Here is a 24,415-nt window from a genome sequence, read left to right as displayed (position 1 = left end):
GTGGTCCCAACATCGACTCGGACCACTATCTTGTAGCAGCTAAGATACGCACCCGCCTCTGTGTAGAAAAGCGCACACGTCAACAAACACAAGGAAGGTTCGACATCGAGAAGCTGCAATCACAACCGACAGCCGAACGATTTTCTACTCGACTTGCACTCCTGCTCTCTGAGAGCACTCATCAGCATCTCGGTATAAGGGAGCTGTGGGACGGCATATCAAACTCCTTACGTACAGCTGCAACCGAAACCATTGGCTTTCGGAAAAGCCAAAAAAACAGCTGGTATGATGAGGATTGTCGTCTCGCAGTGGAGAGAAAACAGACTGCCTACCTCGCAATGTTGCGATCGACCGCAACACGAGCGGGATGGGAAAGATACCGAGAGCTGAAGAGGGAAGCGAGACGCATTTGCAGAAAAAGAAAGAAAGAGGCAGAAATGCGTGAGTATGACGAGCTTGACAAGCTGGCCGACAGGGGTAATGCTCGAAAATTTTACGAAAAGATCTGGCGACTAACTGAAGGTTTCAAGACCGGAGCACACTCCTGTAGGACCCCCAGCGGTGATCTAGTGGTTGATGACCAGAGTATACTGTGTTTGTGGAGGGAACACTTCTCCGGCCTGCTGAATGGCAGTGAAAGTACAACACCAGGAGATGGCGAACCCGATTCCCCAATCGACGACGATGGAACAGATGTTCCATTGCCCGACCGTGAAGAAATTAGAATAGCAATTACCCGCTTGAAGAACAACAAGGCGGCGGGGGCCGATGGATTGCCGGCCGAGCTATTCAAATACGGCGGCGAAGAGCTGATAAGGTGCATGCATCAGCTTCTTTGCGAAATATGGTCGGAAGAAAGCATGCCCGACGATTGGAATCTCAGTGTACTCTGCCCAATCCACAAAAAGGGAGACCCCACAATCTGCGCCAACTATCGTGGGATAAGCCTCCTTAACATCGCTTATAAGGTTCTATCGAGCGTACTGTGTGAAAGACTAAAGCCCACCGTCAACAAACTGATTGGACATTATCAGTGTGGCTTTAGACCTGGAAAATCAACAACTGACCAAATATTCACCATGCGCCAAATCTTGGAGAAGACCCGTGAAAAAAGGATCGACACACACCATCTATTTGTCGACTTTAAAGCTGCTTTCGACAGCACGAAAAGGAGCTGCCTTTATGCCGCGATGTCTGAATTTGGTATCCCCTCAAAACTAATACGGCTGTGTAAGTTGACGTTGAGCAACACCAAAAGCTCCGTCAGGATCGGGAAGGACCTCTCCGAGCCGTTCGATACCAAACGAGGTTTCAGACAAGGTGGCTCGCTATCGTGCGACTTCTTTAACTTGATGCTGGAGAAAATTATAAGAGCTGCAGAGCTAAATAGAGAAGGTACAATCTTCTACAAGAGTGTACAGCTCCTGGCGTACGCCGATGATATTGATATCATCGGAAACAACACCCGCGCCGTTAGTTCTGCTTTTTCCCGCCTGGATAAGGAAGCGAAGCGAATGGGTCTGGTGGTGAACGAGGACAAGACGAAATATCTCCTGTCATCAAACAAACAGTCAGCGCATTCGCGTCTTGGCTCCCACGTCACTGTTGACAGTCATAACTTTGAAGTTGTAGATAATTTCGTATACCTAGGAACCAACATTAACACCGATAATAATGTCAGCCTTGAAATCCAACGCAGAATCACTCTTGCCAACAGGTGCTACTATGGACTGAGTAGGCAATTGAAAAGTAAAGTCCTCTCTCGACGAACAAAAACTAAACTCTACAAGTCCCTCATCATTCCCGTCCTACTTTATGGTGCAGAAGCGTGGACGGTGTCAACATCCGATGAGACGGCACTAGGAGTTTTCGAGAGAAAGGTTTTGCGGAAGATTTACGGTCCCTTAAACATTGGCAACGGCGAATACCGCAGAAGATGGAATGATGAGCTGTATGTGTTGTTCGACGACATAGACATAGTCCAGCGAATAAAAAGACAGCGGCTACGCTGGCTGGGTCATGTTGTTCGAATGGATGAAAGTGCCCCAGCTCTGAAAGTTTTCGATGCAGTACCCGCTGGTGGAAGCCGAGGAAGAGGGAGACCTCCACTCCGGTGGAAGGACCAGGTGGAGAAGGACCTGTCTTCACTTGGTATTACCAATTGGCGCCAAACCGCCAAAAGGAGAGATGCGTGGCGCACTGTTGTGGACTCGGCTATAACCGCGTAAGCGGTTTATACGCCAGTTAAGAAGAAGAGAATTTTTAATACATTTAATATTTAATGTATCTGAAGGAATTTGCAAATATTATACAGTGGAACTTCCATAAGTCGAACCTTCTATAACTCAAAGTTCTCCATAACTCGAACACTTGAATTGGCAATAGCGTTTAGAAGCCCAATTTCATAAAAATTTCCTTCCCTAACTCTAAATGTCTATAACTCGAAGTTCTCCATAACTCGAACTCTTGAAGTGGCAATAGAAGTCAACTTTCATACAAATTTCCTTCCATAAATCGAACTTTTCGACCAGGACATTATACAAAATTTAAAATTTTACTATCAGGGAACAATTTTAAAAGAATCTTTCTAAATCGTGTAACAAAGGTATGAGATATAGACGTCAAGAGCCAAACAATAGCAAACTGCAACAAACAAAATTATAAAATACATGTTTTCAGTCATCGACTGATGCCTGAAGCGAACGGTTGTGTTTGGTGCTATTAGTGAGTTTCTTTTGCTCTTTCACTCCCTCTCTCTGAACTATATTTAAAGTGTCATATTTTTCATTTAAAACACGTGTTATAGAGTGCTAATATATAATCACTGTTTACTACAAGAAATATGCCCCAAAGGGGACACTCTCTTGGTGATAACAGGTTTGCCCTGTTATCATCAAGTCCCAAACCAAAAAGAAAAAAAACCCAATCATTTCCCATTAACGATTTCCCAAATCTCCCTCCAACAACAAAAGACAATCCGAAATACCTAGTGTTAAGTGCAATAAATTCACAAAAGCCGATAAGCAAATATTCGTGTTTTGCTGTACATAAAGCATTAAAGATCATTAGCAGTGAAATAATTAATATATCAGAACTAAGAGACGGGAATCTTCTATTATTAGTTAAAAACCAACAAATAGCCAGAAAATTCATAATTACAAAAACATTACATGGCATTTGCGATGTAGATATAAAACTCCACAATAACCTTAACTATACAAAAGGAACAATTTACGCACCATGCCTTAACGAAATTGCAGAAGATGAAATCATAGAACATTTAAAAGAACAGGGTGTGGTGTCAATTTTTAAATTCCCCAAGTATATTAACCAAAAGTCGGTTCCTAGTGGTGTTGTTCTACTCACTTTCGATAAATATCACCTACCGGAAAAGATCGAAGTGTCTTGGTACACAACCAAGGTAAGGCCATATTATCCAAATCCCATGAGGTGTAAAAGCTGTCAAGTTTTGGGCCACACAACCAAAAGATGCACTAAAGCCCCTGTTTGTGACACGTGTGCTCTCCCCCCTCACCAACCTATCGCTTGCTCTCGAACCTCTTGCGTTAATTGCTCAGGTAATCACCCCTCTTCTGACAAAACATGTCCCAAATTCTTACAAATGAAACAAATAATAACAATAAAAACAGACAAAAAATGTTCCATGCGTGAAGCAATAAAAATACATAAATCCTACTCATCTCCTCCTCTCTTTGAAAACTCCACTACATTTGCCAACATAACTAAAAATAATTCTAACAACTCTCAAGAAAACAACAAAAACACCCAAATAACCTCTACAGAACTCATTCACTCATTTACAAATAATGAAGGTATCACTAAAAATAATGAAAAAGAAACAAAAGAAACCAACGAAAACAATTACACCACAGCAAATGCTACAACAAACACAACAGCAGCATCAGTCGATGACTCTCAAACACAAGCAATGATCTCCTCGTTGCTCTCTCACCTTACATCTCCAGCACTAACATCTTCTGCAATTTTCACTCCACTACCTACAGTATTCTCCCCTCCGTCAACAAATAATGAAATGATAGAGTAAATTATGCGAATTTTGCAATGGAACATAAACGGTCTACTTAATAACTACCCTGATTTAAATATTCTTATTAATGAATTTGGACCAGAAATTATATCACTTCAAGAAACTCATATACCTATTCATAAAAAGATTTACCCTCCTAATAAATACTTTAGTTATTTTCACAATAGCTCTCAACATACATGCGCTAAACAAGGTATCGCAATATTTATTAAAAAATCAGTAAATCATAAGCAAATTCCTGTCAACAGCAACATCTCTTGCTTAGCCATAGAAATCGAAATCGGATTTAAATTCACTATTATTAACTGTTACATTCCACCTCATCAGAATTTTTCTTATATAGAACTTTCTAATATTTTAAATTCATTCACTACACCAATTATTATTTTGGGAGATTTTAACGCATGGAGTCCACTTTGGGGATCCTTGACTGTGAATAAAAGGGGTGAAATCATTGAAGATATAATTCTTTCACATGACCTTATCGTTTTGAATGATGGGCTCCCAACACACTTCTCTACACATGGCACTTTTACCCATCCAGACATTATCCTAGCCTCATCCCTTATAGCACCAAAACTTTCTTCACATACAATAGATGATCTTCACAACAGCGATCACTTTCCAATAGTCACTTCCCTCTCCATTCCTAAATCTTACAATATCAAACCAAGGTCTAAATTTTTGACTGATAAGGCTGACTGGACAAAGTTCTGTAATATTTCAACATATTTATCTAATACTAGGCGCCCTTGTGAAAATGTAAATGCTGAAGCATTTGCCATTAAAACAATTATTCGATCTGCAGCTCATTTTGCCATACCCTCAAATAACACCAAAATGTTCTCAACAAAGCTGCCTTATTGGACAAATATACTTTCAACTCTTAGAAACAAGAAAAAATATATGTGGAAAAAATTTAAACTTAACAGAACTGACCCTAATCTGATTGAATATAAAAAGGCTAACGCGATTTTTAGAAAGGAGTTAAAATTGGCTAAAAGGCAATCATTAGAAGAGTTAACAGCCAACATAAACCCAACTTCGAATCCTAAAAAAATATGGTCAGACATAAAAATGCTAACAGGGTCCTCACAAAAATTTAATATATCCCATATTAACACACAATTTGGACCTGTTTATATGTCTCAAGAAATCGCAGAAAAATTTGCAGAAACGTGGTCATCATACTCTTCCGATCCAAATTTCCCCCCTAACTTTAACTCATTGAAAGCTCAAAGCGAGAATGAAACATATACTAACCCAACACCTTCATCAAAAGCGCTTCAAATTGAAGCTGATATTACGCTTAATGAATTCGAAACTACAATCTCAACGCTAAGAGGAAAAACCCCTGGTTCTGATAAAATATCGTATCCCATCCTAAAAAATATCCCATACTCCCTTAAATATAGACTTGTCATACTATATAATAAAATACTAAACTCTGGTGTATACCCTCAACAATGGAAGATTTCCACAATCATTCCCGTTCCTAAACCCAATAAACCAAGTTCCTACATTGAGAATTACCGACCAATTTCCCTTTTACCTTGTATATCTAAGACTTTAGAAAAAATCATCTCTACCCGACTAATGTGGTTCGCTAAAGCAAATGGACTCATAAGCCAGCACCAATTCGGATTTCAAAAAGGGTTGGGAGTTATAGACCCCCTACTACATTTCGAACATTTCGTATCCACAAACTTGGCAACCCGTAACCACGCTTCGGTACTTAGCCTAGATTTCGAGAAAGCGTTTGATAGAGTCGGAGCTCACATGGTACTCAGTGAACTTAAGCGCTGGAAAATTGGCATCAAAATGTTTAACGTTGTAAAATCGTTTTTATGTAATCGAAAATTTACCGTATGTGTCAATAAATGCACTTCACAAGTTTTTAAATTATACAATGGTATACCTCAAGGTTCACCGCTCTCCGTTACGCTTTTCATAATAGCATTTAATAAAGTCAGCACCATTATAAGTTCCAACCCTCGAACGCATCACTTTATTTACGCAGACGATGTTGTGGTTTTTACAAAAATTAAAGATCTGAATCAAGTTAAACGTATATTTCTAAAGATACTAAATGATATCAATAAATGGTCCGAAATATCCGGCGCGAAGATATCATTAAACAAAAGCTCCACATTTCATATTTGTAGAAAACACAACTGCTCCTTTCCTATTCTATCAATGTCTAATATCCAAATCCCACATACCCAAAGTTTAAAAATACTAGGTATTATATTTGATAAAACTCTTTCTTATAAAGAACATTGTAAATATATCCGATCAAACTTATTTCTTAGACTAAATATCATTAAATTTTTATCATCGAAACATTGTTTATGTCACACAAACACGCTCATTAATGTCACAAGAGCCTTAATATTATCAAAAATTGACTATGGACTTGCTATTTACGGACACAGTGCCAAAACCAATATCAAACTCTTAAAAGCACCTTATCATGCAGCAGCTAGAAGGAGTATACGTGCTTTCCCAACATCACCGATCAAAGCAATTTTAGCAGAATCCGGATTACCAGATATATCCCAGAGAATCTCATATAACACTATGTTGCTCATCCCAAAGTTGCTTCTGTGTCGAAATGAGTTAATACTTAAGGACGTAAATAGCGCTATCCAAAGTTCACGCACGTACCATAAACCTTCAACCATCGTACGCTGTCTCATGACTTCTAAACAAATAGGATTATTTACGTACCCTTCATTGATTCAATCACCATTAACTCCACCATCGCTGACATTATCGTCGTGTCGCATTAACGACATACAACAGCACCAGAAGAATTCCACCAGCAACACCGAATATATACAACTATATAATGAAAGTATAGGACCATATAGCGATGAGTGGGATTTTATTTTTACAGACGGATCTAAAAGTGATACCTCTACCACGTTTGCTGTGACAAATAAGGTCGGTGCCACAATAGCCGCCTTTGTTTTGCCATCATACTGCTCAATATTCACAGCTGAAACAGCTGCCATATTAGAAGCTGTGCTCTTTGCTTTGAATAGTGGAAATAAAACCATTATCTGCAGTGATAGTAAATCCGCCATAGATGCCATTTTCAACCAATTAAACGATTGCCCTATGGTCACTAAAATTCGAAACCTCATATATAAATGTAATAACAAAATCAAAATTATGTGGGTTCCTGGACACGTTGGAATCAAAGGAAATGAAATGGCCGACATATGTGCAAAAGCAGCTAGCAAAGAACCACTACATACGTCACCTTATTTTACCATGAAAGATATTAAGCAGTATGTCAAACAACACATCAACGACTGTTTTCAAAACGATTGGATAAGCTACAACCATCATTACAAACTTGCAAATCCATTAGGGAAAACACCACATTATTCAAATAACAACACGTGCAAGAATATAAAAACATTTATTCGCATCAGGATTGGACATACACTTGCCACACATGGACACCTTTTGAATGGTACAAACAAACCTAATTGCCCTTTATGTGGCTTTGGAGATTTCACAATAAACCATATCCTCGACAGATGCTCACCTCTTCAACAGCTCAGAGTTCTGATTTTTGGCAACATGAAACCCTCGGACTTACTTAATCGTACAGACGACAATAACGTTAACCTTTTTGTAAAATTCTTAAAGTCTAGCAAGTTAAATATTTAAATTTTAAGTAATCGTATATATAATTCTTAACACACTATTAACTATTTGAATTGTAATCGTATTAATTTTATACCTTAGATTTATGATTATTCAAGCCGAAGGCCTTGGCAGCCAGTGCTTTGTATATATAAGTGGAGTAATTATTTATAATTATTTCTCTTCTAAATAAATAAAAAAAAATAAAAATAAAATACATGTTTTAATGTAGTTAAATACCACTTGTAGCGAAGTAAATAACTAAAACTGTGGGTAAATCTATATTTTATAGCTTTTTAAAAAATGTGTGTCTTAATGAACATTTATATAACTCGAAGTCTCTCTAACTCGAAGTTTCTTTGTGGATTATGGTGATTGGAGTTAGGGAAGTTCCACTGTATTTGAATGAAATATGGACTTGGACTTCAGAAGACTTAAGTAGAGAACATGAGTGGAATATTAAATTTGTGGTAGAAATTAATAAACTTGCTTACTTATAAGTAACATATTAATGAGCTAGAATTGTCTTTAAAATGATTCATTTTGCCTTATAGCGTAATACCACTCTTCAAGTATTGTTGAAGAAGGAAAACTAGATCAATTAAAACAAATATCCTTATAGGCTTTTGTACTTTTTCAACCCAATTAAAAACTATAATTTAAGTGAATGCAATAATGAGCTGCCTATATGCCTATAAATACACAAGTACAAACAACTGTAGACAGTCTTTAAAGACAACCATGCAAAGAGGTGTGTGTCGGCAATGTTATATTTTCTAATTAACACCCAGGCACGTCTTTATTGCTCGCTTCCTTATGGCAACGCTTGTTATTCGCCATATTTGTAGTGTTAGCCATAAACACCCGTGCACACACACACATAGATACAAACATATATATGCGTCTGTGCGTCAGCGTGTGTGCCTTGTAATTATTTTCACAGCAAATATCCTACTTGGCAGCTTAACTGAATTACCGCCTTTGAAGCCATAAACAAGACTGCACTAAATGCCTATCAACACAAATTATGCCGTTTTCAATGCAACCGGACACAGTGTCGTTAAATGCGGCTAAGAATAGCATGAAAGCATGATTGATTGTGGGTCGTTTAGAATGGCCATTGCTGCTGCAGAGTTGTTAGGTGGTGCAAATTAAAGAGTTAAATAGCGAACTTGACAGTATTTGTAGTGAAAATAAAAGACTTAAGCAACAAACTCGACTAAATTGAAAATATAAACAAAAAACTTAAGCAACGAACTTGATAAGTTTGTAATGTGAATATGAATTAATTCCTAATACTATGTAATTTATTTAAGGAAAATAACGCGATTTATTAAAATAAAGGTCACATAGTTCAAAGTATTAGTTAAAATGTGGTAATGAATATTTTATTAAATTTTCTACTAACTTTTAATATTTCATTTTTATTATTATTATCAATTACTACTCCATCTCTAACTTACTAAAGCTTATCATGCACCCAAAGTGCTGTGTAAGCATAATTTTAAAACAGAAAGTAGTCACATAAAAAATATATATATTTTGCTTACTGCATCACTTTCCCAACGTGTTTTTATGTATTTTCACAGGAGCATTGAACTTATTTTCAATAACTAAAAGTAAGCATGCAACAACAATTTCTAACTAATAAAATATTAATTTTCAGCGGCAAATAATTTTCACTGTTCGTTACGGTTTTCGCAGCTATTGAAAAACAATTAAATGCAAGTAGAGTTCGTCGAACTGTATTCAACTAAAGCTTGACTAAGTTTTAGTAAGTCAACTTTGGTTTTGCCTATGTTGATATTTTTGTACACATATAAATGATAAATAATGTATAATAATAAAATAATAAAGTTGATGAGTGAGGAGTTGGCTGAAGTACTGCAGAGGGGTTCCTGTAAATTTAAGTTGTGCCAAAAACTTACAATAAATACTTGTGAAAGGCCACTGCCACTGTTTGCAATTATATTTTAAGCTGTTTAAAATTATAAAATATATGCTAAAAGCAAATAATTAGTGAGAGTTATAAAAAAATATTTTCGAAATAACACTTTCTATAAAACGATGCTTTGAAAATGTGAACCCATATATGCGGTATAAATTTCACCGAAAGTTTGGAAATCCGTATATGAAGTTTATGGGGTCTATAGGTCAATACACGTGATTTTGACCATTTATAGTACAGAGGCACAATATTAGAAGGAACTCACCTCCAAACTATAGTGGAACTTGTCTAACTCGAATCACCATAATCCACAAAAAAACTTCGAGTTAGAGAGACTTCGAGTTATAGAATTTTCATTAAAACATATAAATTTTCAAAAAGCTATAAAAGATAGATTTTACACTGTTTTATTTATTGACTTCGCATAAAGTTTTATTTAAATACGTTAAAATATGTATTTTGTAATTTTGTTTGTTGCAGTTTGCCATTGTATGGCTCTTGACGTCTGTATCGTATCCCATGACTTTGTTACATGATTTATGCAATCCATATGTGTATTATTATATTTTTTGTTAGCCTCCGTACTTTATGGAAGGAAATTTTTATGAAAGTTGCCCTCTATTGCCACTTCAAGAGTTCGAGTTATGGAGAACTTTGAGTTATAGAAATTCGAGTTAGGGAAGGAAAGTTGTATGAAATTGGGCTTCTAAACGCTATTGCCAATTCAAGTGTTCGAGTAATGGAGATCTTCGTGTTATAGTAGTTCGAGTTATGGAAGTTCCACTGTATATAGTATATAGAAATAATTCCTGGACCGATTTCAACTATTCTTGCCACCAAGCAACATTATATCCAAGATTTTCTGTCTTACTAAGATATCTAATATATTAACGCATATATACGGTATAAATTCCACCGAAAGTTTGGAAATCCGTATATGAGGTCAATACACTTGATTTTGTAAATTTATGGCACAGATGCACAATATTAGACTGAACTCATCTCCTTTTAATTTATTTAGAACATCTATGAAATTTTCCAATATTTTCAATGAAAGAGTAGCCACAAATTTTGAGGATTTCTATTTCCGTAATTTTTAAACGGACTATATGTTATACTATTATAATTTTAAATTTTTAAACTAAATTCAAAACTAATATGTTATTGAATTGTAAAATTATAAATGAGATGGAATCGGCTTATAATATATAGCTTTACGAAACCAAAAAATGGCCCTGATTTGGAGTATATACAGTAATTCTAACAAGTTTATAAATCGGTTGAGAATTATAGCCACAATCGCCGTTGTAAAAATGTCCAACTTGAGTATACACATTTGTTATTTGTATATATTTGTAATTATACAAATAAATCTCATATAATAATCACATAAATCCATAGTTGAAAATGATTTGTGATAAAAAAAAAATTGACGCTAATTAACTACTGATGTCCATACATTTCTTTGCAAATCTACTATATAGTTTCCACCTAATTGAATTCATACGCTTGTCTCTACTTGCTTTCTTAATGGCTAATCTATTTATGTTCTCAAGGTTATCAACGCCAAACACGTGAATCATGCGTCAACACAGAGCTTTCAATGTGTCTCTCAAAGCTAAGCTAATGTAAAGCGCCTGGTTGTGCCCACGATTATGGGAATGTACACACACATGCATGTCTATTGGTGCACACAGTTAGTGTGTAGGGCGCCAAGTAAGCGACGCAGCCTCGACGCAGCTCGTCGACAGTTGGTAATTATGGAAATTTGTTGCGTGCATGCGTGCTATGCATACGCACAACAGCGTACAACAACAATATATGTATGATAACAACAACAAAATATTACAACTACAACAAAGTAACAAGTGTGCAGCGAATGCATGGACTACCTTAAAACAAGATAACAACAACAACAACAACATTGTATAAAATATATTCGTTAGTAAGTATCATACGAAGTGGTCATTGATAAGCCAATATCATTTTCCAGCAAAGCTTAGTAGCACTCGTTGGCTGTTATTGCTTTTGTTGTTGCTGGTGATTACACTACTTCGTTGTAAGTGTTACGTTAATGGGCGCATGCGCGGACTACATATCGCAGGCGACAGACGCATACGCAATTAAGCAAACGGCGAACGCTGTAAAAACAACAAAAAAATTATCAAATTGTTGCTGATTGCGTGTTTCATTTATGCGCTGAATGCGGGTGCCACCTTCATACACACACTCGCATATAAATATTTATACGGTAACCGCTATGCAGGCGCTTAGGCTCCCACAGCATACTTTTGAATATTAAATAGTTTTTTTGTTGCTTTTTGCAGTCGAAGAGGGTGCTTTACACGCCAGCACACACACCGGCTTGATCGACAGCGCGGCGTCACACACGTCCCGCACTCAAATGAAGTGTAAAAAACTCTCACTTTTTAATGAATTTCGCATTTGTTGATTTTTTTAATCAGCAGCAGCTATAAAATACAACAACAACAACAATATCACTATTTATTTACATAGTAGCCGGGACGACATATAGGGCTTGTGCACTGTTAATTATGCATTTTTTTGTATAATGCGTCTTTTTATTGCCTTTTTACGGTTGAAGAGTGTAAGATGCGTTGCCAATAATTCAAAATACCCTTTCCTAAATTGTTGTTTCTTATTTTATATGAAATTATTTTTTATAAAATGCATAACGATTTTATTGTCGTATAATTAGGAAAGAATAGCAAAAATGTAGATCATAGATATGACTTTTTTCTTTTAAAGCAGCCACTGATTTGACGGTAAAGTCTAACTTCTGATTGTAGTTTTTTCCATTGTAATATTAGTCAAAATTTTAAAATTGGTTAGGTATTAAATTAAGGTGTCGCTTTTTGATTTTTTTGGCATCAAGAAATTCTTGGAGCACCCACACAATATTATTATGCTTAAAGTTTAATAGTGAAAAATTATATTAAAATCAATATAACAAATTAGAGTTATTTAAGTGCAATCCGAAGTAGAATGTTGGATGTTTCGATAAATTATATAATACTATTATTGAAGTTTGTAAGTTTATAATAAAACACCCTTTTCTTTAAAATTGCAGAATTTTACAAACTCTCAAAATAACGTCGTATAATTTTCTGATTACATTTATTCTTTTTTTTATTTTTATTTAGAAATTATTTATATTTATTTTATTAAATTGTCTTCAAGTACTAATAAAACTTTATATTTACATATTTCTTATTTTCCTTACTCCTTTGGTATTTATTTTTGTTTGTTTTTTAATACTTTAGCAACAAGGAGTGTAATATTTATATAATTTGTTAAATAATTTATTTTAAAATTTTTAAAGTTTTATGCTTTTTAAATTTGTATTTTAGAATTTTTAATAATATTAATATTAATATTTATTTTATTTTTAAGTTAATGCAAATATTTTATATTCATATAAATATGTTTGTTTTTTGAATTTTCAATTTATGATTTTTTTTTTTTTTTGGTTTTGTAATTATGTTGTTTCGTTTTTATTGCATTATTTTCTATTTAATAAATATTTGTATTACTTTTGCAGTTGTATTATCACAGACATTTATTTTTTAATTATCATTGGTATTAAAAATAATTTTTTAATTTTAAAAGTGAAATAGTTACAAAATGTATTTTCTTTCACATTTATTTATTTTTTTATTTCTTTTGTAGCAGTAATTTTTTGGGCAAATTTGCAATATTATTATTTTATAAAATATAGATTATCATTACTATTTTTGATTTAGTTTTGGAATATAAAAAACATACTAATTTTAGTTTGATAGCTTTTATTAAATTGTTATAATTATGTTTCTTATTTATTCTTAATTATTTTCAGTCATTTATTATTTATTCTATCTTTGGACACATAATTATTATTTATTATTATTATTCCATGTATGCATATTTTTTTATTAATAATACATTTATATATATATATATATATTCAAAATTTAGTTATGTGATAAATTTATAAGATATTTATAGATTTAGTTTTTAATTTAGATTTTAATTTTTCAAGTTTATATGTAATTTTTTTATTTTTTTTTTATTTTTGAGTTTTTGAATACTTGTATATATTTTTCTTAACTTTTATTAATTAAACTAAGTTTTTTCCCAATTGTTTTTGTTTTTTATACATCTTATTTTTCCATTTATTCTATTTTATTTGGACTTTTGTTTAGAATTTTTCAGTTCTTATTTCTTAGATTGTTAATTATGTAAATTTTTTATAATATAAATTATTCTTTGCAAAGTACTTTTCTTTCATAACTTTTAAATTCAAATTAAATTTTTGCAGATCTGTACAATTTTCACTCAGTATATTTTTTAATGCCGTTGCACACTTTTTTCACTAGAAATTTTTTTCTTAATTTTCTTTCGTTGTTTTTTTTTTTTTGGTTGAATAAAATATTATTCAAATTTATATTTCCACCACTATATCCATTTTTTTCTACACTCAAACTTAATTAGCACAGCAGCTGCACCTTACAGAAATATTTTACACTTAGAAAATACAACAATAATGTGGAAAGCTCGTTCCTTGCCCACCTGTTTGTGCAATGCGAACACCATAGAGAATCCTGTAGCACTGCTTGTGACACCTGTGGCAAGTTTTCATTAACCAACTATGCGTTCGCTCGTATGTTTGAATGTAAGTTGGCAACACAGAAACGTTTACAGTAAGCATTCAAATGTGCTCCACAAAACCATAAGCGCATATGTGTAATTAAAAAAGAATTGAAAAAAAAAAACGCGACTTGAAGACACAACAACAAACGCACCACAAATTGGTGTGAGCACTTTAAGCCGAGCGATTAACGCGAATGCGAACCGTGCAAATCGGATGAGAAGCTCGAAAGTGTACCGCACGCTGGCGCGTTCAAGCTGGAACTGGCAATTGGTAAAGCCGGCGCAGCGCATAAAACCAGCTCGAAAGCAAGTCTCGACAAGAAAATGCTACGGCAGATTTTGCAAGCGCAGCAAAGAAAAACTGAACCGCCGCACGCTCTGGAAAGTTGCACGACTGGTAAGCATGTAAAGATGAGCGGCAAATGAAAGCAGCGGTGCGTAGCGCCCCAGTGTGATGGGATGCAGAAGCTAAAGAGACAGCGAAAGAGTTGCTACATAGTGTGTGAGAGTAATGCATTTGTTGAGCAAGAGAACTGTGTATGGATGCAAGAGTAGTTTGAAGTTAATCCATTGTGTGTGGGAAGTGGAGTGTTCTTTATAAAAAGAGGATATTATGGGTATTTTAGTATGTCTACTAAATATTTTAGACTATCAATTACATTTCTGCTGTTCTTTACCAGTATTTGACCTAAAACCGCTAAAAGGGAAGTTCGAAAACTTTAAGGCCCTCATGCAACTTTTGAATGCTTACAATGCTTTACTGCAGAGCCTTCACAAGGACACTTTTAGCCCTTCTACATATTATCCTACGGTTCAAACAACGACAAGAAACCTTAAGAGCAGCATCTTGCAAGTAGCTCTTAAAAATGTATTTTCTCTCTTTCATTACTTTTCGCTCTCTTCAATCAGCCAGATTCCCAGCTGTGTATGGATTTGCGGCAAAATTTTGTTTTATCACTGATTTAATCATCATTTAGTATATTTGCAGACAATCTGCGCTCAATTGAAAACAAATTTGCTAGTCACTCTATTCGACGCCTGCAAGCGTAGGGCGGTACGTGCATGTATCAAAACTACCTACAATTAACGATTCATCACTTTTTTCACACGCTCAGTTACTGATTTATGCGTGCACTTGGCCATTGGGGTTATAAATGTGGAATAGGCATAGTGCGGGTACTATATACATATATATGTACATAAATATTTATAGTAAAAGGGGGGTAGTTGAACCACTCTTGTTATGATTGTTGCGGTACAGTGACAAAAAAATTTCAAAAATATAAAAGGATCATCGAAGTGCGGTGCATACAGACATGTTTAATTCTTATATAGTGAGTTAGCTAAAGAATAATAGCTGACTTGATTTAGAGTTATAGTGGGCTGAGCTTAGGTAAAGTAAATAAATCATTCTACCAGATGGCCAAACGCCATAAAATAATTTATATCTCCATTTTCACCGTAGTTTTCCGATAATTGTATTTATAAAACTCTTAAGAAACTGAAAATTTTGGAAGATAACATAGAGAATATATAAACTAAATGTGTACCAAGTAAATTATATTTATTTGTTGAGATTTTGGGCAGCTTATTACTAATACTCAAATAACACTGACAAAGAGTTACCTTCAAAAATAAGTAATAATCGATAATCATATTGCAAGCTGTTGTCTTTCAATAATTTCGACCAATATACATAAAATTTTCATCTTTTGAACATGTTCACAAAACTTTTGTGAAACACAAAATTAAAGCCCCGCAAATTAATACCCACCTCCAACTACAAACTCTTTATATTCCTCACAACCAAGTTCGTGTCTTACGTCTTTTATTTGCCAGCGCCAATACAATTGCCGGCAGCGCAACGCCTAGTCATTTCGTCACTCGCAATTAAGCGTGAAGTCGGAAATTCCGCCTACCTATAATTTAACTATCGATTTACCGTTTGTCGCTATAAGTTTTGTTTACACTTTTTTATTGCTGGAGCGCTATCGTCGTTTTGCTCTTCGTCGCTCAGCCGTCGCGGCTGCGTCATTTGTTTACCATTTTAAAGCTTTCAATGTCGTTGTCGCTGACGCTACCATCGCCGCTGACTAGTTGGGAGATTTTATGGATTTATGCGCAAACGTAAGCGGCTTTGTTGTTTTTGTTTTTTGTTATTGTTTGCAAATGTTGCAATCGGAAACGTCAGCTGTTGCAACATTTTGCAACAATTTTTCACTCGCTTACTAATCAAACGCTTTACTTTATGACTCATTTGCCGGTCGTGTGATTTGCTGGTGCAATGCGAGCGAGTTCGCGGGAATTTCGATACGATTGTATTTTTTTATATGCTTTATAGTGTATTTGATTGTCGTTAAAAAGAGTAGTTTTGTATAATATTTGTTTTGATTTATAAATTTATTTCATTAAGAAATTAACATTTGTCTGTTGGCTTTAGAGTCTCACTGTGTGAATCATTTTCACCGTTTGCTGTAGAAATTGTCGCTTCGATGAATATGATGATGACGACAAGTTTATTTCAAGGCTCCTCCGTTGTCAATAAGTAAAAATGACATATCTTGGACTCTAATAATCCACAAGAGATTAATAAAACTTATCATCTTTCGAATATGTGGTTAGTTCGTCCACGGTGACTTCAATGCTGGAAGTCGAAGTGGTTTTTACTTTTTTATTAAATTAAATAAAACATAAAATAATATTTCTTAGACTAGGATTCCTTTTGAGAATTACCCCGATATCACTTTGCCTCTGATGGCTATGCTATATTCAAACTTTTTTTTTCAACAATTACAGCATTTTCATATAACTGCCGATATTTTCTTATCTTTGATGGAACTCGACAAAACTTTTTTTTAAATTTCAATAAACACACTATTGAATTAACGAAACTAAGTTATTTTACTGGTTTTTGGTTTTAGAAAAAAAAAAAAACAGAATTAAAGATTCTGCAGTTTTCAAAATCTATATCACCGAAACTCTGACGCGACCTAATATAAGCTAAAGTCCTTAGAACTAAACAAAACTCCTTTTGAGCCGAAATCACCATTGATATCACTGTGATATTCGGCCACTATCAAATATATCCGCATATCAACTGTAGCTTCATGGCAACTTTATCTAGCAGACTACGTGCGATTCCTTTGTTGTTAAGGCACCCTTCCATAAACAATTTACTATTTTTATACTCTCGCAACAAAGTTGCTAAGAGAGTATTATAGTTTTGTTCACATAACGGTTGTTTGTAACACCCAAAACTAAACGTGTTAGATATAGGGTTATATATACCAAAGTGATCAGGGTGAAGAGTGGAGTTCAAATCCGAATGTTTGTCTGTCCGTCCGTCTGTGCAAGCTGTAACTTGATTAAGATATATCGATAAAACTTGGCACACTTGTTTCTTGGCGCCATAGGAAGATTGCTTTCGAAGATGGTCAAAATCGGACCACTGCCATGCCCAAAAAATGGCGAAAACCGAAAACACATAAAGTGACATAACTGAGCCATAAATAAAGCATAAAAAATGGCACAACGAAGACATATTTGGATGTAATTTTTTTGGAGAAGTGGGCGTGGCCCCGCCCCCTAATAGGTTTTTTTGTACATATTTCGTAAACTACTTGAGCTATATCAACCTGACTTTCTGGAATCGTTTCTTTTAGGTACTACCTTATACAGTCCAAAATTGTAGGAAATCTGATTATAACCACGCGCACCTCCCATACAAGGGTTATGTTGAAAACTACTAAAAATGCTCTAATTCAGTAAGGGAAAACACCAGAAACCTTAAATTTCATTATAAAGAAGGTACAGAAGAGCTCCACCCAAATTGGTATACAAAATTTTAAATGGGTGTGGTTCTGCCCATTTATGGGTCAAAAACCATATCTCCGAAACTACTCAACCAATTTCAATGAAATTCGGTTCATAATATCTTCCTAGCTTCCTAATGACATGTTGTGAAAATAGTCCAAATCGGTTCACAACCACGCCAATTTCCTATATATCACAACTTTGAAACCAACATGAATCGTTTACTTTACAATATATACAGTAAGCACTAGTGAAGATATCGAAACAGAACTTTGCAAAAATACTGCACTTTAAGAGTAGCATCGTCCTTCTAAAAATCGCCAAAATCGGTCCATAAATTTTCAAGTCCCCATATATCTCAGTGCTACTAATTTTTTTTTACCGAAAATCTCCCGGATATTTTGAAGAAATTCGAAGGGAATATCTTTCTTTTAATAATATGTCTCCGTGCCTAAAATACGTGAAATCGGGTCATAACGTCCCCAAGCTCCCATATACCTAATATTAGAGTTTTCAAACTTTCAATATATGACGAATATGTGTTATATTCTTCTTCTTCTTGACTGGCGTAGACACCACTTACGCGGTTATAGCCGAGTCCACAACAGCGCGCCACGTGTGTTATATCAATAAAATTAAATAAATAAATTATGAGAGTATAAAATGTTCGGTTCCACCCGAACTTAGACATTTCTTACTTGTTTTACTTTATAATTAAAAGTTTCTAACCTTTTTTTTAGTTGGGCATTTTAAGAAAAACTACTGCGAAGCTAAAAACAAACGTACTTTACTATCAGCTTCTCTGTAAATAAAAACGCCGTCTTTTATTCAGTTTTAAAACACCAAAGTTCCTGTAATTACCGTAGTGGTGCTCTTGAAAAATGTTATTTTAAAGGTTGATCCAATAGCCGAAAATTTTGATACAAATGGCAATGTAACACTTTAGCGCCATTTCTTATGATATTTTTAGTTTAATTGTTAGAAAATTCACATATGTCTATGTCTTAAATATAAACAAATTTTGTCAGATTCTCTTCCAGGATATATATAAATTGTAGTTACAGTGGAACTTCCATAACTCGAAGATCTCCATAACTGGAACACTTGAATTGGCAATAGCGTTCAGAAATCAAATTTCATACAAATTTCCTTCCATAATTCAAACTTCTATAACTCAAAGTTCGCCATAACTCGAACTCTTCTAAAGGCAATAGAGTGCAACTTTCATACAAATTTCCTTCCATAAATCGAACTTTTTGGTCAGGACATAATACAAAATTTAAAATTTTACTATCGAGGCAGAATTTTAAAAGAGTCCCTCTATATTGGACGGAGGCAAACAAAAAATATGATATTATACTTATGGATTGCATAACTCAGGTGGCAAAAGTATGGGATATAGGCGTCAAGAGCCAAACAATAGCAAAATGTAACAAACAAAATTACAGAAAACTTTTTTTAACGTATGTCAATAAAAATGTTTGCGAAGTAAATAAATAAAACAGTGTATAAATATATATTTTACAGATTTTTGAACAATTTTTTGTTTTAATGAAAATTCTCTAACTCGAAGTTTTATTTTATTTTATAATTTATTTTTTTATTATTATTGTATTTAATATTCCTTTTTATAGCTATGTTTAATAATTTATTTATGTGACATATATATTTCTTTTTAATTGAACTTATTATTTTCCATTTCCTGGCAGACTTTTTAATTCAACTCTTTAATAATTTTTATTATCATATTTATTATTTTAATTATGCTTAAAGTTTGGACGGCATTTGTAACCGAAACTATCTCTTCTAAAGGGCAAATTAGGTCAGACCATCAGCATTTCCTCTACAACCTGCATATGTAACCACACATTTATATATTATCCCGCATTATATAAACCAAATAATTTCCATAATTTAACATATTTCGCCTATCAACTTCAATTCAGCAGCAATTCTCATTCCCATCATTCACTTTGTCGCTACATACATTTTACTATCAGAATAATAAGCGCTCGCTCTAAAGTAGCGCACATTTGCGTCACATTTAATTTATATTGACAAAAATTTATGTGATCTCCATATCGTCACCTGAAATGCAAAATAACGTATCATCAAAAAATTCGAAATTGGGTTTTTTATTGATTACGATTCAACACATCATATTACATAAGTGTCAAAAATTTTAGGCTTCTGCGACCCAAAATACCCAAGTTATATTAAAAATTCAAAAAAACGTATCAACAAGTGCATGCTTTCCTTAAACAAAATAACGTATCATCACTAATGTAAAAATAACAGAGTATTTTTTTTTTTATAACGGAGTTAGCCTTGATTTATTGTTATGTTTGTTTCTATTAGTTATGTTTAATGTGCTTTGGTGATATAATTTAAATCGTTTTTATACTGAAAGTTATAAAACAGGTAAAACAAGAAAAGTGTTGTGAAATAATAAGATGTGTTCCATAATTAAAGATGCTGAAAATAATAAAGAAAATGTGCAAGGTTGTAAAAAAATTAACAAAAGGGAAGAAAATATAAAAAATCGAATGTATGGTAAACAATATGACGGCTTATCAAAAGGAAATATTTGCGAAAGGAAACCACAAGAAATAAAAGCAGCATGCACATCTAATTATTGTGTACAAAGTTCAACTCGGCATTGTTCTCTTTATTCAGAAAATGTGCGGAAGGAGATATTTGAAAATTTTTGGCAAATGTCATGGGACCAAAAGAAAGTTTATGTAACTAGCAGTATTGAAGTTCATGCTAAAAAGCGGATTTATGTGGAAAATTCCCGACGTTCATATTCAAAATCCTATTTTTTTGCATCATAAAAGAGTACGTCATCAAGTGTGCAGTAAAATGTTTTTGTCAACCCTTGGTATTTCGGAAACTATGGTAAGAAGTTGGTTGAGTTCCAGTGAACTTTATAGCACTCAATTGGGTCCTGAAAATAAAAAAAATTTGCAAGTGGAAAATCGAAGAAACACAATACGGGAAAAAACCTATCAAGATAGATTAAATTATTTAATTAAATGGTTGGAAGACATTCCGAAACTAGAATCCCATTACCGACGTCAGTATACAAATAAATTGTATTTTCAATCAGAATTTAAATCGTATGCAAATGTGTATGAAGTTTATTCTCGAGACTGTAAATCGCATAATGCAAATGATATCGCTCCTATATCCTTCCCAAATTTTATGAAATTTTTAAATACAAATAATTTATCGATTTTTAAACCAAGAAATGATATGTGTAACACTTGCATATCTTTCGAATCAAAAAATATCTCAGTGGAACAATATGATGTCCACAGAAAAGATATAAGGGAAATGAGAGAAGAAAAAAATAATGACATTAAAAGTGCTAAAGCGGGCTTATGCTCTTTATTATGTATGGACATGCAAGCGGTAAAGCTTATTCCGCAGTCAAAGGCAAATGCATCTTATTACAAAATGAAACTTCAAGTTCATAATTTTACTATATATAACGTTATTACTCATAAATCTGACAACTATGTCTGGGATGAAACTGAAGGCAGTCTTGTTGCTTCGACTTTCGTAACAATTGTAATAAAGCACATAAAGAAAGAAATACTTAATACCCCAAACATCCATCACTTTATTATATATTCTGATGGTTGCTTTTATCAAAATCGGAATGCAGTATTATCCAATGCCTTAATATCGTTTTGTGTAGTAAACCACATTACCATTGAGCATAAGTATTTAGTCGTAGGGCATACACAAATGGAATGTGACTCTACTCACTCATTAATACAACGCAAAATGAATAATAAACAAATTAATTTGCCCTCCCAACTAGTTCAACTAATGAAAGACGCACGAAAAAATCCATATCCACTAGTGGTTCATCACCTACAACACAGTTATTTCCTGGATTATGAAAATCTTCCAAAGCGGTATTCATCTATTCGACCAGGTAAACAATTTTACATCTATTTACATACGTACATGCACAAAACTTTGACAAGTTTTATGCTCAGCTTTCTATTCTATTTTTATTTACTTATTTAAAATATTTATGGATTTTTAAAATAAGTAAATTATTTTATTTTATTATATATTTGTTCTCTCAGGTAATAAAGTTGGAGATCCTACAGTAAATATGATTCGTGCTTTGGCATATGATACAACGGGATCCATATATTACAAAACCTGTTTTAAGGACGAGTATCAGCTTCTTCCAAAAAGGACTACCAGAAATTTTGAAATTCAGCAGCCTAATCTTTTGCACCCGCAAAGGTTAACGATATCCAAGAAGAAATGGCAACATCTGCAGGACCTAAAGGCTTTGATTCCAGCAGACTGTCATTACTTTTATGATAATATACCTTTTGAATAATTAATTGTTTAATAAACAATTATTAAACATTGTTCTCATTTTGACTTGAAATATTTTAATTTTTTTTAGTACTTATGTACATATTAATAATAAAAATAACATGAAATATGGAAAACTTGCACCTGTTTTTATTTAAAATTAAAAAAAAAGTATTAATATTCCAATTTTAAATTTTTATACAAATTTAGATTGATCATACGTTATTTTGATTCAGAAATGAAAATTCAAAATAACGTAAGACACCTACTATAAAATTAGCAGAATTTTTTTTTTATTTTTTTCCTAAAATATACTTATAGTGTTATGTTAATTCAGATTTGAAAATTTTGTTTCAATATCGCAAGTGGTTTTCTTTTTATACGGTTTTTTGCTTCTCCTGTAAACTTACGAAAAGTGATGTTACGTTATTTTGCATTTCAGGTGACGATATAAATCTCTCAGCTAAATAGCTTACCACCTACTGTGTGCCAACTAACTGTGGCTTTTGATTTTTTTATTTTATTCTTTATTATTACATTTTTATTGCCTATTACCACTGCGTTTTACAGTTAACTAACTAGCCGTTGAACTGTTTCTGTTAAATATATGTGTTGTTATTGCTTTTGATATCAGCCAATGACTTTCAAAGCGATACTTATCGAGTGATTGGTTTCTCAATAATTTAGAAATTTATGGAAAAAATACGCAAAAAAAATAAATTTTCGAGCGAGTTTTTGGGTGAAATAAAAAATGAGAAAACTAAAAAATAATTAAATTAAATTAAATAAATTGTTGTTTGTATTGAAATTTATTATTTATGTTATGTTATGTTATGTTATGTTATTTTATTTTATTTTATTTTATTTTATTTTATTTTATTTTATTTTATTTTATTTTATTTTATTTTATTTTATTTTATTTTATTTTATTTTATTTTATTTTATTTTATTTTATTTTATTTTATTTTATTTTATTTTATTTTATTTTATTTTATTTTATTTTATTTTATTTTATTTTATTTTATTTTATTTTATTTTATTTTATTTTATTTTATTTTATTTTATTTTATTTTATTTTATTTTATTTTATTTTATTTTATTTTATTTTATTTTATTTTATTTTATTTTATTTTATTTTATTTTATTTTATTTTATTTTATTTTATTTTATTTTATTTTATTTTATTTTATTTTATTTTATTTTATTTTATTTTATTTTATTTTATTTTATTTTATTTTATTTCATTTCATTTCATTTCATTTCATTTCGTTTCGTTTCGTTTCATTTCATTTCATTTCATGTATTTTAATTTAATTTAATTTAATTTTTTATTTATTATATTTAATGAGCTTCCTCTTTCGCTCTTTAAGTTAAAGCTTCCTTAAAACCCGACGACGCCAAAAGACAAAGTTGAACGCCCAGACTCAACCGGCTAACAACGTTGCTGGCATTCATTTAAAGAATTAGCGCTGGGAAATTTTTGCAGTCGTCTTTCTTGTCATTCTTGAATTTGTTTTCATACAAACAATTCTTTTGTTTTTGTTATTTTTGCACATTTTTATCATTTTTAATGTACCTCGCGCCGTTATAATACTGTATTAATTCAAGTAATTAAACACAGATTTTCTCACTATTGCTCACACGGTGGAGCAGTTCAACTCCAGTACAAAAAAAAAACAATAACAACAACTAGAAGTAGGCGCATGCGCTTTTTTATTGCCACAAGCTTAGCAAATCGATTTGAATCGAGTCAAGTTGAGTGCAAACAGCGTTCGCACACACATCCGCTTCAGTAATTGTGCGTTAAACACAACCAGTCCAGGCCAAGCGGTAGGAAGCAACAAATCAGCGCACATTTATTTCTACTTCTAGTTTTTGCTTTTGTTTTTGTGTTCGGATTTTTTTAAATTATACGAGCATTTGCCGCA

The 24,415-nt window shown here is 33.1% G+C and overlaps 2 protein-coding genes across 2 annotated transcripts in view; one reads left to right on the top strand and one right to left on the bottom strand.

The window, feature by feature from the left end:
* LOC105216671 (serine proteinase stubble) overlaps positions 1–14,602 on the bottom strand; it is a 69,392-nt gene extending 54,790 nt beyond the window's left edge. Inside the window, exon 1 of the mRNA XM_054228750.1 lies at positions 14,247–14,602. The gene's annotated coding sequence lies outside the window, so the exon portion shown is untranslated. The remainder of the gene's footprint in view (positions 1–14,246) is intronic.
* Positions 14,603–21,528: 6,926 nt separating this feature from the next.
* LOC128919838 (uncharacterized) lies at positions 21,529–22,624 on the top strand. The gene is made up of 2 exons (XM_054225303.1): positions 21,529–22,086; positions 22,244–22,624. Exons 1-2 carry the CDS (start codon positions 21,540–21,542, stop codon positions 22,507–22,509), a joined length of 813 nt encoding a protein of 270 aa, XP_054081278.1. The 5' UTR covers positions 21,529–21,539; the 3' UTR covers positions 22,510–22,624.
* Positions 22,625–24,415: the final 1,791 nt, after the last annotated feature.

This window comes from Zeugodacus cucurbitae, chromosome 2 (assembly GCF_028554725.1).
Source record: "Zeugodacus cucurbitae isolate PBARC_wt_2022May chromosome 2, idZeuCucr1.2, whole genome shotgun sequence".
NCBI lineage: Eukaryota > Metazoa > Arthropoda > Insecta > Diptera > Tephritidae > Zeugodacus > Zeugodacus cucurbitae.
Note: the sequence above shows the minus strand (reverse complement) of the source record. Positions and strands in the feature narration are given on the sequence as shown.

Coding starts and splice junctions, on each gene's coding strand:
- LOC128919838 (XM_054225303.1), top strand. CDS start 21,540: ATGGACATGCAAGCGGTAAAGCTTATTCCGCAGTCAAAGGCAAATGCA. Junction 22,087..22,243: donor GTATTCATCTATTCGACCAG/GTAAACAATTTT, acceptor TTGTTCTCTCAG/GTAATAAAGTTGGAGATCCT.